General features: G+C 39.5%; 1 protein-coding gene across 1 annotated transcript in view; it reads right to left on the bottom strand.

Moving 5' to 3' along the window:
- Window positions 1–1,715: 1,715 nt before the first annotated feature.
- LOC135699737 (long-chain fatty acid transport protein 4-like) overlaps window positions 1,716–16,570 on the bottom strand; it is a 78,091-nt gene continuing 63,236 nt past the window's right edge. The window contains exons 3-8 of the mRNA XM_065220042.1: window positions 4,282–4,432; window positions 3,745–4,217; window positions 3,481–3,682; window positions 3,224–3,416; window positions 3,023–3,153; window positions 1,716–2,955 (exon numbers count right to left, since the gene is read on the bottom strand). Of these exons, the coding sequence (XP_065076114.1) occupies window positions 2,338–2,955; window positions 3,023–3,153; window positions 3,224–3,416; window positions 3,481–3,682; window positions 3,745–4,217; window positions 4,282–4,432 (1,768 nt within the window). The 3' untranslated portion in view covers window positions 1,716–2,337. The remainder of the gene's footprint in view (window positions 2,956–3,022; window positions 3,154–3,223; window positions 3,417–3,480; window positions 3,683–3,744; window positions 4,218–4,281; window positions 4,433–16,570) is intronic.

The following is a 16,570-nucleotide window of genomic DNA, read 5'->3' as shown; positions in this document are numbered from 1 at the left end:
TTGATGCAAATATTGATGAACATATTGACGCAAAATCAAAAAAGTTTGATTTCATGTTTCAATATTTTCCCTCATTTTCCCCTTCTGTTTGACTACAGCAGCAGATGGGGCCTGCTCCTCGGCAACTTTTGTCAAGGTGGTTGTGAGTTGATTCGGAATATTCCATCGGATACAACAATGTTAGGTGGCGGCCAGGGTAGACGCGAGATTCGCGATGCAACGCGACTAATTCAAAAGAATCTGGCTGTGAACCATTTGCCGAGTTAAATTTAGGCTCTGAACCATTTGGTGGATTATTTTAACTTTTGGTTAAAATTTGACAGATGAAAAGTTATCGATTAACCCTGCTATCCGAGCATGGTTATTTCTGACAGACAAGAAGTTAAATTTTGACAACCGTGGCTCGAAAACCGGTCGATCGACAGCACGGGGATTTTCGAACATAGAAAATAACTTTCGAAATGTCACTTTTAACCACGAGTTAAATTTAACTCGGCAAATGGTTCACAGCCTTAATTGTTAATGGTTGAAAGTGACATTTCGAAAGTTATTTTCTATGTTCGAAAATCCCCGTGTTATCGATCGACCGGGTTTCGAGCCATGGTTGTCAAAATTGAACTTCTTGTCTGCCAGAAATAACCATGCTCGGATAGCAGGGTTAATCGACAACTTTCCATCTGTCAAATTTTAACCAAAAGTTTAAAAAATCGTCAAATGGTTCAGAGTCTTAGGCTATGTTGAATTTGGTGTATTTTCACTTGAATTAGACACTTCGACAAGAAATTATGATGTTCAAAATCCCTATGTTGTTGATCGTCCGATTTCCCAAAACGTGTTTGTCAAAATTGATTCCTTAAATAAGTTTGCTATTCTAGCAGGTTTATTTGAAAATTTTCCTTCTGTCAAATTTAAGTGAAAATTCATCAAATAGAACACAGCCTTAGAGTGGGGAGCGATACTGTAATACAGTATCCCCGAAAATATTTACATGAAACTATTGATGGAAATATTGACGAAACTTCTGTCGGTTGGGGTGCACTTAACACATGAAGTACACTCAAAAAATAAATCACATTTCCGATGGAAAATATCCACTAGAATTTCACATAACTTTCATGTGATCTCATAATTGGGAATCGCACCACGAAATCACATAAACCTTATGTGTCCAATGAAGTTTTTGCGATTTATCACATAGAATTCATGTGATCATATGAATGTTATGTGAATTTCAGGTAAAAATAATTTATTTTGTTATTGGCAAAATATCATGTGCGTTCCCAATGAAAACTATATGAAAACTTTTTCATTGTATACAAGCTCGTTCTCCTGTTGTTCCACTTTTTCACTACGTTAGCGTTTGCCGACGAATGCCATGCTCGGATGTAGTTCTTTTAACGGAAATCCTTCCGAGACAACAGCTTCGACCCCAGCTGGCTCAGCTCTGGTACTATCTTCGGTCCCAAGCTAATCGATGCAACCCTCGAAACATTGGAAGGCCCCCGAACCCCTCATTTTATCTGCCAAATTTTCAAAGCGAATCAAAACAAACATAGTGAAGTACTAGAATTTCGACTAGAATGGGATACACTTGTAGATGTACTTGGGACCAATAGGCTAGTCAAGTAGTGAGCCAATTTAAAATCGTTAGTTTCCACCGGTTGGTAGTATCGCAAGGGAATTTCTCAACTCAAATCTTCAATCACTTCTCGCTAAAGTACATAACCATTTTATTCCACATGTTACACCTAGTTAAATGTTGTCTTTAATATCTCATTGTTCTACTTTCATTCATTCTGCTTAAATGCAAAAAAAAAAGTCACCTAACTATAAATACATACCTATAAGCACAGGAAAACAAACTAAATTAACACATCCGCCCTCTGCTGTCACTACAACTGCACCGTTATTAAGTTCCTTTCGCTTTTGCGTGTATTTACAACAAAAATTGTAACACAAAAATAGTGAAAATTATAACAAAAACATACTTTTCTATACTTGTAAAAAAAGCTTATCTGCGATAAAAAAAAATGTATACGTCATTGGCGCTATAGGATTTGCAGAAGAAAATGTATTCCTCAAACCAGTACCAGTGCCCATGCAAAGCCTATTTACTCAGTTCGATCAGTACCGTCGTGGGACGCCTCAGGCCAGGTTAGCAGAGCCCTTCTTCACTTTCACTCGATATCACAGTTACTTATTCTGATGGGAAGGGGAAATGGACAGGGATCCAAGGACTGAAAACTAAAACAATGCACTGAGGCTTGACTGTTGAGCATCTTGATCCGGCACGGGAAGGGATGGAGTTGGCGTAAACTGAATCCTATCTTATTTTCCTTAGAACCTAATTTCGCCTCGTTTGATTTGCTCGAAGACTTCCTGCGTTAGGCTTTCGTAGCTGCCCTTGGGTGATAGGTAGAAAATAGCATCGTCGATTATGTTAGGATCGAATTCTTCTTTTTGGAGATCGAGTTTCTTCAGCTTGAAGGTTCCAGTCATGTCCACTTTGGTTAGCAGACGCACAAACATCGGTCTCGCGTAGGAAGGAAGAGTCTCCTTCAGGGTCTCAGCTAGTTTAACCAAGTCCACCTGGCGGTCCGGGTCCAAAACGGCAGCCATTCCAGCGCGTCCCTCCATGTTGGGGATTTCAACACCGTACACCACCGTATCCCGATAGCCGGAAGCATTACTGACTTCAGCTTCCACCTCACTAGTGGATACGTTCTCACCCTTCCATCGGAAGGTGTCTCCCGTTCGATCCTTGAAGAACAAGTTACCCCGCTCGTCAGCCACCAGCAAATCACCCGACAGAAACGCAGCGTCACCCTTTTTGAAGATATCCCGAACGATCTTTTTCTCCGATGCACTCTTGTCCACGTATCCCAGGAACGCCCGGCTCGGATTGTTCGGCAGGATCTTACCGATAAACACTCCCGGCTCGTTTGGTTCGCATAGCTGGGATTGGGATAGAATACAGTTAGCGGATATATTAACAGGTGGGTGATTTGATGATAAAAAGTACCTGACATAAACCATTTTTACCCCGGATGGGTTCTCCCGAGGCCGGATCCGCCCGTATGATCGAAATAGGGTACACCGAAGGGATGATACGGGAAACGAAGCCGATGGCACCCACCGTGTTGTCCAGATTGACTGCAAACAGTTCGGGAATTCAGTTTAACTATCGACTGCTAAATCATTAGAAAATAAATCAGCCACTCACCAATATTGGCATTGCCTTCGGTAGCACCGTAGAATTCTGCGACTCTTGGAATGGTGAACCGCTCGACGAACTGCGGCCATATCTGTGGACGCAACCCATTTCCGAAGATCAGTCGAACCTTGTGCGCCTTATCGGTAGCGGAGGACGGAGTGGCCAAAATATACCGACACATCTCCCCGATGTACTGTCCAACCTGTCATTTGCATACAACGTTCGTTTGATTTCTATCTGGATAAAGCCATGTGATTGATATTTACCGTGCAGTTGTACTTCTGGCAATCGGAAAAGTACTGCGAAGCGGAGAACTTCTTGCGGATAACTACGGTAGCACCGAATAGCAACGCTTGCCCAATGCTCATCATACCGCCGGCCGTGTGATACAGTGGCAGTGGAGTGTAGAATATATCGTCGTGTCGGAAACCGGCCACCAAGTGGATAGCTGCCGTGATGAAAAAAAATCTGAAATGTGTCCACGTGGTAAGAATACAGTTGCTGGAAACCAATCATCGAGTTGTTCGTACCTGGAATGTGTGATGACGGCTGCCTTCGGCAGTCCGGTGGTTCCCGAAGTGTAAATGTACAGCAGCTGATCGTGGTGGTCGGCCTTCTTGACATTTACCGTCGGTAGCTCCTTGGAAGCATCCTGCATCAGGGTGGTAAGATCCTTGGCGTTCGCCAACACAGATTGCTGAGTGGTGTCGTTGAACTGATACAGCGCCAACGATGAAGGCAGTGATTCAGTAATTTCCGACACGGCTTCACGCAGCGATTCACCGAAGATCAGTGCGTTGCACTTGGCTACGGTGATACTGTGCACCAGTGCGTTCTTTCGTAGATTGTGATTGATCAATGGGATGATGATGCCCAGCTTGGACAGACCTAACCACGTTGCTACGAATTCGGGGCGATTTTCCAGCAGGAGACCCACCACGTCTCCGTGTTTGTAGCCATGAGTGTGGAACACATTTGCCACACGGTTCGAGTAGTCGTTGACCTGTAATGCAAAGTTTTTTTTAAGGATCGAAGCAACCCTAGGGAGGAAATGCGCAAGGACCAACCTCTTTGAAAGACCACTCGCGGCCTTCATAGACCAAGCACGCCTTTTCCGGTTGCTTGGCAACGTACTCGGCAAAGATGTCTGCGATGGTAGCATTCTGACGGTTGTACTTTTTCACCAGGATCAACAGTTTGATGTACCGGGTCAGAGCTCTGCAATAACAAAAAACAAATATCGCAATGGTTATATGGTGATCGAGAGAAGGTCAAGCTCATAGCGGCGGGCGAATGTGTGCCAAGGGTATAAGTTCAAATTTAGCCTGAGGAAATATTTATTTGCAGCAGCGTCTGATGACGTGGGGCAAAACAAAATACATCACAGGTGCAGCAAAAAGTAGCCAGAGAAAAGAGCGAAAAAAAAGAACCATATGCAAACAAACTCAACAAACTGGTGTTTGACGCAAATAAAACGAACGACGTTGTTAATTGGAAGGTGGTTCGATGTCAATAATGGACGGGCAATTGACAGATTCCAAAGATCAACACCAGGTGCTGCGTGATGACTGGTCTATCTTGCTTAGTGTTCCGATCGAAGTGTGCTACGTGATAAGTTTTTCTGTCAACAACAAAAAAGATGCTTTAAGGTTAGCCATATCTTCTGTGATCTTCAAATTTGTCACCTAACTTATGTTTTAAATCTTTGGAATAAAATTTGTATGTAGACATTCCATTGAAATCACCCTGAGTTTTACGCGGAGCGTACTGGACTTGTCACCAAACACCTCTAAACTGAATGTAGTCTCGTGTCCGAATAATTCCTGATCATGCTGACATCATTTGGATATCTGATCAACTGTAGTTGGACTTTTTCACATAAGAAATTATGTGTTTTATTTCTGAAATCTAGCGGAAATTTGCAAAACTTTTATCATTTCCAATTAAATAACAACTTCCGGAGAAAATAGGACAAGATGAGCTACTGTCTACACTATTCGATACATGCTTCAATCGATTCGTCAGACTTGTTTACATTAGAAATTATGTGTTTTATATCTGTGATATAACGGCAGTTTTCAAAGCTGCTATAAATTTATGAAGAGCTTTGAGTCGGTTGGTTTATTTCCTTTAAATTCCGTTATAATTGCTTATCTTTTGACAGATACGCGTATTTCGTCTACTACTTACAGACTTCATCAGTGCCAAGTACTCAACAGTACTTGGCACCAGTGTTGGCAAAATCAGAAATCAATTGATATTTTTCCGCTCTCATGCGCTCGCAATATCACACGTGATATTGAAACAAAATATCATGCTTGATATTGATTTTACAAGCTCCTTTGATATTGTAGTCTCGTTCACAACGTGCAAAAATCAAGCTGAGAGTTGACTTCGACACAAAACTGATTCCATTGCACATCGTTTTCTTAGAAAGAGAAAGCATAGTTTGCTATCTATGTTTAATCTTCATCGATGGCAGCCGTTATGGAAGTTTTGGTTGCATTCGGGTGTAAAGCAATAATCATTAAACTCAATCGCACCACAGTTTGGTGAGATTTGCAGTTGGTGAGTTTTGTTAGCTTGATATTCCGAGCTGCGATATCACAGCTTGCAAAATCAACCGCAGTTGTTTGCTAGTTGATTTTTGTCTACGAAAATCAAGCGTGATCTTGGGCGTTGGTGAGATTTGATTTTTTGATATTTTCTCAACACTGCTTGGCACTGATAAAGTCTGCTAGTAGTAGACGAAATACGCGTATCTGTCAAAAGATAAGCAAATATAACGGAATTTAAAGAAAATAAACCAACCTACTCAAAGCTCTTCATAAAGGGATTCCGTTAAGAGGTTCGACAAATTTAAAGGATTGTTATTAATTGCCTTTAAATAACGAGTTTTGGCGAAAATGGGGCAAAATGAGCTGCTTCCCAAAGTCTGCACTAGCTAATTTATGCTCAAATTGATTCGTTGAACTTTTTTACATAAGAAATTATGTGTTTTATGTCTTAAATCTAGTACCAGTTATGTCTTAAATCTAGTAGCAGTTTGCAAAACTGATATCAATTGGGTTCTTTAGGGGTTATTGAGGTAATTGCATATTCTTAATCTGCATTACAAATGGAATCGAAATCCAAAATTTCATCAATTTTGGAGCACTGGAACTATTTTAAATAAGTATGATTACATTAGCTAAAATCACCATCTTAGCACCCCTCGATGGTACTTCGTATGGGAACGAGCTGTCAGTTTGTTAGTTTTGTGTCAAACAGTGAAGTGATTATTTTACTTTAAATCTTGATTTAAAAATTGAGATGGAAATAAATGGGATCGAAAAAAATATCGTTGTGCTCAGAAAACGACGCCTTTTCAGATGATGTATGAAAACCGACATATTTTTCAAAATTAAAGAACCCAATTACCCTTAAATAACGAGTTTTGGGGAAAATGGATCAAAATTCGCTACTACCGAGATCTGCACTATCCGAGACATGCTCCAATTGGACCGGTGGACTTTTTCACATAAGAAATTATGTGTTTTATGTCTGAAATCTAGCGGAAATTTGCAAAACTTTTGTCATTTCCAATTAAATGACAACTTCTGGGGAAAATAGGGCAAGATGATCTACTGTCTACACTATCCGATACATGATCCAATCGATACGCTGAACTTTTTCCCATAAGAAATTCTGTGTTTTTTATCAGAGATAAAGGGTGTCCCACATTAAATTGCATCACGGAAAAAACGCTGTAGGAAATTACCCCTTGGGTATTTTCTCTTGAAAGTTTGGGTAGAAGTAATTTAGAGTGTATTGTTTACACTGAATTTTTATCGCGGTCAGTTTTTCGAAAGTCGGAAAACATGGCGTCACCCGAAAAGCAACGTCGCGAATTGATTTTGCGAAAGCACCAGGAAAATCCTCAAATCTCTCGTCGGGACATCGGAAAACAACTCGGAATCGTGCAGTCAACGGTGAGTCGTGTGATTAAACGTTACTATGAAACGCTGAGCATCGAACAGAAGGAGAAATGCGGTCAGATTGGATGTCCTATTAGTGATCAGGATCACAAGCATGTCGTGAAAGCGTTTAAACGGAATTCCAATGCTTCGGTCAGGGATGTGGTCAAAAAGTTCAATATGTCCAAGTCTTCCGTTCAGAGAGCCAAGGACTGGAAGGGGCTGCATACGCACAAAGTGCAGAAGGCTCCAAATCGTCACGAACGGCAAAATATGGTGGGAAAGTCAACGGCCCGGAAACTGTACACCCAGATGCTGACGAAGCCTCATTGTCTCATCATGGATGATGAGACTTACGGCAGCTTCCGGGGCTACTGTTCTTCACAAGTTTGATGTTCCGGAGGAAGTAAGGAAGTAGAAACTTTCAAAGTTTGCCAAGAAATACATGATTTGGCAAACGATCTGCTCATGTGCACACTAAGTTTTTTTTTTACAGGAGTCAGTATTTTTTACTGGGTTTTTGAATTGCTGAAAAAGTCGGTAAAAATTCAAATGACCGTTATCCGTAAGGAATCAATGAAATCGACCAATTTTATTTTTTATCATTAAATGGGGTTAACAGAACTAAGTATGTACAAGTTCAGAACAAATATTCTCATTAATAAATTTTCCACAGATTTTTAAACTTTAACAGAACAGTTCCGCAATCCAAAAACTCGGTAAAACCGTACTAACTCGATTAGTGTGTGGCAAACGGAGCGCGCCGTTCTTGACTACCAAGACTGTAAACGGGAAGATCTACCTCAAGGAGTGTCTACAGAAGCGTCTGGTTCCTCTGTTGAAGCAACACGAGGGCCCTACGATCTTCTGGCCGAATCTAGTTTCGTACCACTATTCAAATGTTGTTCTGGAGTGGTACGAAGCCAACGGGGTCACTTTCGTACCCAAGGACATGACCCCCTCCCCCTCCTCCAACTAAAAAATAAAAAAATAGAATACTGGGCTATGATGAAGCTGGCACTACAGAAGCATCCCAAGGAGGTCAAATCTGAGCAAGACATGAATGTTGTACAGAACCTAATGAGTGGAGTTAAGCGTAAGATGCGAGCGTACGGTAATGGTATTGAAGTTGAATGAAATAAATATGCCTAGAGCTTACTAATGGGTTATATTTTATTGTCTGAAAGATTGGAAAGGACCGGTCAACTATGTAATTTTCTACAGCGTTTTTTTCCGTGATGAAATTTGATGTGGGACACCCTTTATAGCGGCAGTTGTTGTTAATTACCCTCATAGTTATAATGACTTTTTTAGAATATGGGGCGAAGCTACCTCGTTAGCACAGTAAGAGATTAGTTGTAATTGATTTCCATGGCTTCCTAGCATATCGTCAACAGCATTTAATAGCTGTAGATAACCGTCAGTCGCATATAAAGCCAAATAACTTCTAATTTCAACAGAAAATGAGGAAAAATGTACACTAAGAAAAAATCGTGTAAAAAGGTGCTCTGAGCCTCAATTTTGACATAACGTTGAGTCATAACAGACAAGAAATTCAGCACAATCAAACGTACTTTTCGTCAAATAATGAACTTTTCAGTCTCTGAGCACTTAATATTACATGACATGTTTGTTTACGTCTCATCAAAGAAAGGAACAGCAGCTTCATGCAAACGCTGATCCAGAAAGTGTTTACTCTGACGATAGAAAAATCAACATCGATTTTTTCTTCTTCTAATCATTTTATATTTAGCGTGCTCGTTTATGCCAGTTCAATTTGGTATAAAATGGTATAAATTCTGACTACGTTTTGAAATGACAGTTCATCCTGTTTAATACGAACTGTTGTTTTAAAGTGCACAAAAATTAGTACAAACAAGTTTTTTGTGTTTATGCATATACTGGACATATCTAGATTAACAGTTCAATAGGTCCTATCTGCATTCATCTATTAATTCCAGGATTCATTCGATATTCTAATCGAGTAATGTTTTTTTTTAAATTATTTTTTAAGGAGATTTTTAGCCTATGGTTAGTTTATCTCTGGATAAAATTGAGCAATGGTTTAAAGAAAAAAAATCTTCTTTTTTTTCTTCTATGGCTATTATGCCCCAACTAGAACTTTATGCTTGTTCTTAACAGAGGCGATTAGAGGCAAATGGGGTATAAGTGGTTGATTGATTCTCTTCGTAGACTTTGCCTTTCGTTAATAAGCCAGCGGCAAACATATTCCTTGATGCGGTTGCTATCCTGCATGACAGATGATAACCTCCTTTATCAAACAATGTAGCAGAAATAGTGTGAGATATGTTGGTAAAGCCGTGATTATCAAAAGAGAAATTCTTTGAAGAGAATCGATCAAAATCACTTCTACCCCTTCTCCAACCTCCTCAACTTAGTGTTCTTCGAGCACTTCCACTACTGTTAATGGAGAGCTTTCTTAGTCTGCTCCATTTTTGTATTCGTATATTGTGTTGCAAGCACAATCATACTCTATTCCCAAGCAAGTTGAGAAGTTTTCCAACCCGAAATTTTTTTTGACTGGACCGGAATGAGAACACAGCCACCTTCAGCATGGCCTTAATTTTAGCTGTGGTCCTTTATCCACAAATCTAAGATACCATCAGATTTTTGGAACAAATATGTTTTCTTCAGACCTAACCAACAGATTCCAAATTGGTGGGAGTGGAAGCGAGAGAAGATTCCAATTCTACATTAATGGCGGTAAACTCCAACTCGGATTAACTTTTAATACAGTCCCTGTTTGTAAAATCTGCTAAATGCTTGCTTATGATTGAATTAATTAACAAAGTAATTCCCATATAAACTTGAAATGGTTTGTGCCAGTCTGTTTCTTACTAAAGTAGTTCAAATTTTGGGAGGCTAAGCAGGACCCAATTTGGAACCGTTTAAGCACTGTGGAGCGAAAATTTCAAATTTTGCATCAGTCTAATGGATATCTTTACATGAGAACAGCTATCTCATACCTCTTGAAACCACCGGCACGAAATAAGTGCGACTCTGGGCCAGTTTTTGACAACTGTGCAATGCATGAATTTGTATATTGTGTGGCAACCATAATGGTACACTCTGAAAAATCATCACGTCAGATTTACGTAAAATATCACGTAACTGATCAATATTTATAAAATCTTAAATGTTACGTGACGTTAGTAATTTTGACCTTCAAAAGTGTTGGTAAATCGACCGTGTGTTTGTGTTACTGTGTTTGCGACTCTGACATTTCCGCGAAGCGAGATATACGTGCTTTTCTGGTATGAAAACAAAAATCAATATGGAATCAACGAGCAAGTTCGGGGAAGGCTCCTTGAGAATTTAAAGTTTCCCAGTAAATTACTGCAAATATTTTTTTATCTAGTTCGTTTATTTGTAAGGCTCAATCGCGTTAGCTTTACGGAGCCGAAAATTCATTGCTCTTTGCTTTTAACAAAATTCACTTAATTCTATGTCTAGTAGGAGTTGGGCCGAATACTCACGGCTTACCCGAGGTAGGTTAAAGGGGTACATTGTCGAAGGATAGGAAAAGGGGAGGAGCTTGGGGGTAGGGTTTCGTTGTCTCATCAAAGCGATGTCGCCAGTATGAACGGTAGTGTGGTTCTAGATTCTTCTGGAGTTTGACCGACTATGGTGACCAGTGGGGAACGATGAGACTCATCGAGACGGGACACAAGACAAACAAAAACTAATAAAGAGATACCTAGCAGATATCGCGGGTTCCCAACACGTCTCTGATAGGGATATAGGGTTGTCTTCCTTGAGCCCCGAGGCTATTCAAAAGTCGCTCTCTGGCAGCGTCATTATCCGTACATTGCCAAACTGCGTGATCGATGTCATCGTAACCGTTTCCACACCGACAGATGTTGCTGTTCACGAGGTTTATTCTATTGAGATGAGCATCTAGCGAGAAGTGGTTGGACATAAGTCCACGCTCTTGAAGAAACATTAGGAATAATTGAATGTAACCACCGTCCAAGGTTTCCAGTGTCCCAATCGATTTGCCAACTCGAAAGGGTACTCTGACGCACTTAATGGTGAAATTCATCGTGTGAAATTTGCCTGTCATAAAATTCGCCTTCCTGCGCGCCCACCTTTGCCTTCTCATTGCCTGGGATTGAGCAATGTGAGAGGAACCCATACAAAGGTAATCATATATGATCTTTCAACCAGCACACTCATCCGCTCCCTTACCTTTGAAAGGAAATAAATTGAGTGCCTACCTTGTTTCATCGACCGAATAGCCTCAATTGAACTGAGACTATCCGAGAAGATGAAGTAATGGTCTGCGAGCATGTTGGAAATCATCCCCAATGCGGAGTTGATTGAAAAAGGTTCCTGAAGTTTGCGGAAGGCGCTAGAGTATTCATTGAAGACACCGAAGCCAGTGGATCCATTGAGACGTGACCCGTCTGTAAAATATCATTTCATGCACGGCGAATGAGAACGATCCAAATTTGAGTTTAGTCAACTCATAAATCACATAAAGTGCAGGAGCTCAGCGATGAGTAAATTTGCCTCATGTTTTCCCAGGTTTTTCCATGATTTTCCAGGGAAAAATTCCCGAATTTGAGAAAAGTAAAGATTGGATTCACTCAGTCTATTGGTACTACTCCGAGACTGAATAAAATTTTCGTCAATTTCCTCATTTTTCGGCAGATTTTTTAGGTTTTCCCCAGGAAACCATGAGACAAATTTTCTCATCGCTGAGTTCCAGCACTTTTGGCGATTATGAGTGAACTAAACTCAAATTTGGATCGTTCTCATTCGCCGTGTGCAAGTAACGTGTTGGTACTTTTCATTTTCAGTGGGATAATAATAGTTCAAAGTTGATCTGGAATCCCATGAATCACTTTTTTCATGGACAGATCATATTCTAACTGCAAATATTGAATGGTAATTTGATTCTTTCACATAATTCACTGCCAAAATTTCAAAGGGGCGTAATTGCATTTGTAAACAATGGCTTTAGACGTCGATTTTTCGGCACTTGGCACTTAATTTATTAAGGATTATGTGTAGCTAACTACACCTTTTACTACTTTCATAATTTCAGGCGGAGGAGTCGGCATTTTGTGTCTGCTAACTGTTTCGCAAGATTATAGTAAGATTATAATGATAGTAGGGGAAATTGATGTAATGTCGACCTAAATGCCTCTAATTTGGGCACATACATAAATTTAGCAATCGACTATACTTTCAATAGCGACCAAAAATATCCGTTATTACCGTCCCAATGACGCATTTATCTAGATAAAATTGATAAAAAGCTAATTTTTAGCGAAGGGCCCAATCTTATATCCATAGGCCAACATTAGAGCCATTTCCCATATTTAAAATGAAACAAATTTGTTCGAATTTGACACATAAATATTGATATCTAATTCATAACCAAGCAATTTTATAGGCAGATATACATAACAATTGAATACTCTGCCCAATAAAATTGCAAAATATTGACTGTTCTACTAAATAGATTCTATTTTCTCATTCGAAATTCACGTACAAAGCATTTTAAACAAAACGGAATATCACGTAAAAGTTTTTGACGTAGGATTACGTCCTTCGGCAACATTTTGGGGGTGCAATTTAAAAAAAAACAAAATCGACCGCGTTACGAAAAGTGGTCAGGTTTTGACCACTTATCACTCTGTTAATTGCAGATGAATCTTTATTATAAACAAGCCAATCGATTAGAAATTTTTCTACGAATCTGCTAAAATAAACACTTTATCAATTTTCAATAGGTCACTATTGAAAATTACACAAATGTGCAACTGTTGCAATGGTGATCAAAATTATCACCGGTTACTTGCAAAAAGTGGTTACCCTAACACAGTCGCCGAATATTGATAACTGTGAAAATCCGCCGATATTAATTATGGACAAATCACCCACGACGCAGCTAATAAATGTTCAACTTACCCGTGCAGCAACTTGAATCCAAATGATCTTTCACCAACTGTCAGGAAATGTGTATGAAAAGTCATGACCTACCTAGCTATTATCCATCTCATAATAACAAGCACGTAATCCTATGTCAAATCTACGGTCGTGTTTTGAAAAATTGGGTGGATGAAAACCACATATGTTTTTACGTAAATCGGACGTGCAAGTTTTTCAGAATGTACTATATGCCCAGGAAAGTCTAGAACATTTCCAACTAGAAAGAACCGAGAATATTGGTAATACCGTGCCTTTACTGGCTAGGCTATCTGAGGCCTATTTACTTGAGTTACCTATTCGATTTACTTGGGGAAACTTAAAAATACTATCCGGATGTAGCTGGTAGAAACACCCGAGCGAAGTTGGTAGAACCATAGAGGTAACTCTAAGACTAGAAGGTCCCGAAGAAAGGTGCTCAACTTTTTGGCTCAGCTCTGGTACTATCTTCGGTCCCAAGCTAATCGATGCACCCCTCGAAACATAGGAAAATCCACTAACCCCTCATTTTATCTGTCAAATTTTCATAGCGAATCAAAACAAACATAGTGTAGTACTAGAATTTCGACTAGAATGGGATACGTTAATCGTTTGCTTGGGACCAGTAGGTTAGTCAAGTAGTGAGCCAATTTAAAATCGTTAGTTTCGTATTGATTGTTGGTAGAACCATCCAAGAAAAATCGATAGCGATTTCCAACGGAACTCTATAAAAAAAAAACCTTCGTTTAAATTGAAAGGCACATTTAGGGGAACCCAGTAGGACCAGAGTTGCAACCTATCACAATCACAATCGTCAAACAGCTGATGGTAGTAACGCTTGGTTCATTCCTATCAATGTGCTTGTCGAAGCTCTTTCGATGACCGTCCATCAAGTTGACGAAAGAAGTAAAAAGCAACTGGTGAATATCGTCTTCGGTGGTGATCCATCACCGATCTGGTCTCTCCCGAAAATCACGATACTGAACCAGTTGCTGCTTTGCTTGCTTATGTGAGTGTGTTGGTGAATGAGTCCAACGTTTAATTTTGCCAGCTTGTTTGTAACTCACACAGTCGCGCGTGCCGAGACGAACATGGAATTCGTAGGCATTGTTTTCATTTTCTTCTGTCGTTTCACTTTTTCTCATCATCACTGTTTTCGTTGTGCTTTACATCATCAGCGGCGTTTTGCATGTGAGCAGCGACCATTACTGGTGAATGTTGTTTGCCATGGCTCTACCTCTCACTGCGTGACAAAACGTTCTGTCAGCGATAGTCGGTTGATGCGTTGACGAGTGTCGAGTGAGTGTCATGATATTCATCACTGAGTAGGGCTTCCAAGGAAGTCGAATGAATGAGAGTTTGAAAGAGTTTTCCGGAGGAAGTCAGCTAAAACTTTTGAGAGAAATATGATATAATCGGAGGAAGCTTGAAGACACTTCCAGAGGAAGCTAGAAGGATTTCTGGGGAAGAAACATTCGGGGAATGTTGAAAGAATTGTCTGCGCAAATATGGAAAAAAAAATCCGAAAGGATGACAAATGAAACTTTGGTGCGAAGTCAGAAGAAGCATCCAGTGAAAATCAAATGAAACTTTCCAAAAAAGCTGGCCTGCAAACTGACATAAATTTCCGAGAATATTGGAGGAAACTTCCGGTAAAAGTCGAAAAGTTCTCTGAACTTCTGGGGAATTCGGAATAAACTTCAAAGAGAAGTCAGGAGTCTAGCGGGATGAATAGGAAACAATTTCCAGTTGCAGAGAACTTCAGTAGGACTTCCGAAGAAAGTCGGAAAATACATCTACAAAAAGTTAGGATTAACTTCCAGGGAACGTTAGAAACAACTTCCTGCAAACTTGGAATAATCTTCAGAACAAGTTGGAAGAAGTTTTCATTCGAAGTCGAATGAAACATCCGCGAGAAATCAGCCGCAAGAAACTTCTAGAGGAAGTTGGCCAAAACTTCCAGAGGAAGTCAGAAGAATCTTCCGGGGGAAGTCAGGAGAAACATCCGGGAAGAATTCATGAAAATCTACCCGGAAAAACCAAAATATTTAATTTTATTGGTGAAAACTACGTAATGTTTTACGAATCGTTCGGAAGAAGATAATAAACGATAATTGATCAATCTGTTCTGCCCGTTTCTCAATAATTCCCGAAATGAATCATCAGTTGTTTCCAAATTCCCCGGGAGCCAAATATTAGATTAGATTAGAATATCTTTTGTTTATCAACAGGGCTGAATAAAAAAAATTCACCCTGTTAATTTTATCACGTTTTCTTTCCGAATGAATTATCAGCATGGATGATATCCGCAACATATGTCTCTAGTTAAAAAATAACTTCTATGCAGAAAACTATATAAAAAAAAAAAAAAAAAAAAAAAAAAAAAAAAAAAAAAAAAATTTCAGTTGTCATCTTTTTCGTCGCGTTTTTTTTCGATTTTTTGATGAGGCGCTTGATAAAATTTTTCTAAAAAGTGCGTGAGTATAAAAATTGAAGGCTATTTCTATGTGTATTTTTAACTGAATTCCAGTGCTGTGATTCGGGTTTTCATTAATTTTCGGTTCAGTCGTGAAAGTAGCATTTTCTAGTGCGCGGTTCAAGAGTAAAATTTACGGGTTGCGAAGTGTAGTGGTGCTTTCACGATTTTGGTTAGGTACCTCTGATTTTTCGAAGCAGCTGAATTTCCGAGTTGATAAAGAAGGAGGTCGAAGACGGCCAGCGGCACATCTATCGGTAGAGGCATTGCTGCTCTTCTGTTTCTGCTGCTTACAAAACAAAGACTCTGCGATTTAGACTATGTCATTTTTGAGAGCTCGGTGAGATCATTCCATATTTTATTTTATTATGCGAATAATTCAAATTTATATATATGACAACAAGTTGTGTGTTGGGTTCTAGACATTGCTGGTGTTAATGAAAATAAATCGATAATGCAGACTTGATTTTTTCCGTACTTCCACTGTTGAACTCTGATCAGCTGGCGTGAAGACACAAACTCACACACACACACAGATATCCACTTAAGGGGAAGTTCACGGCTCTGAATAATAATTACGTTTTGGTTTTGGTAGAGGTGTACGAGGAGGACCCATACATAAATTCAGCAATCGATTAAATTTTCAATAGCGATCAAAAATATCCATTAGTACCGTCCCAATGACGCGTTCATCTAGATAAAACTGATAAAAAGCAGATTTTTAGCTATGGGCCTAATCTTAAACCCATAGGCCAACATTAGAGCCATTTCCCCTACACAGCAAAAAATAAATTTTGATATTACATTCGAGAGGATGCACTTCGATCATGTCGAAAATCTCATGTAATTTTTATGGCCACAAAAATAAACAAATGCAGTAAAAGCAACGTAATGTCAGTTCATGCACTGTATTAATGATAATTTTGTCCTTTTTGGCTAGTAATATTACACCATATTTTTGACACGATTGAAGTGCATCCACTTTGA

This window comes from Ochlerotatus camptorhynchus, unplaced genomic scaffold (genome assembly GCF_037179485.1).
Source record: "Ochlerotatus camptorhynchus isolate MF236.1 unplaced genomic scaffold, CSIRO-AGI_Acam_v1.1 ptg000114l, whole genome shotgun sequence".
In the NCBI taxonomy this organism is placed as follows: Eukaryota; Metazoa; Arthropoda; class Insecta; order Diptera; family Culicidae; genus Ochlerotatus; species Ochlerotatus camptorhynchus.
This window is presented reverse-complemented; position numbering and strand designations above follow the sequence as displayed.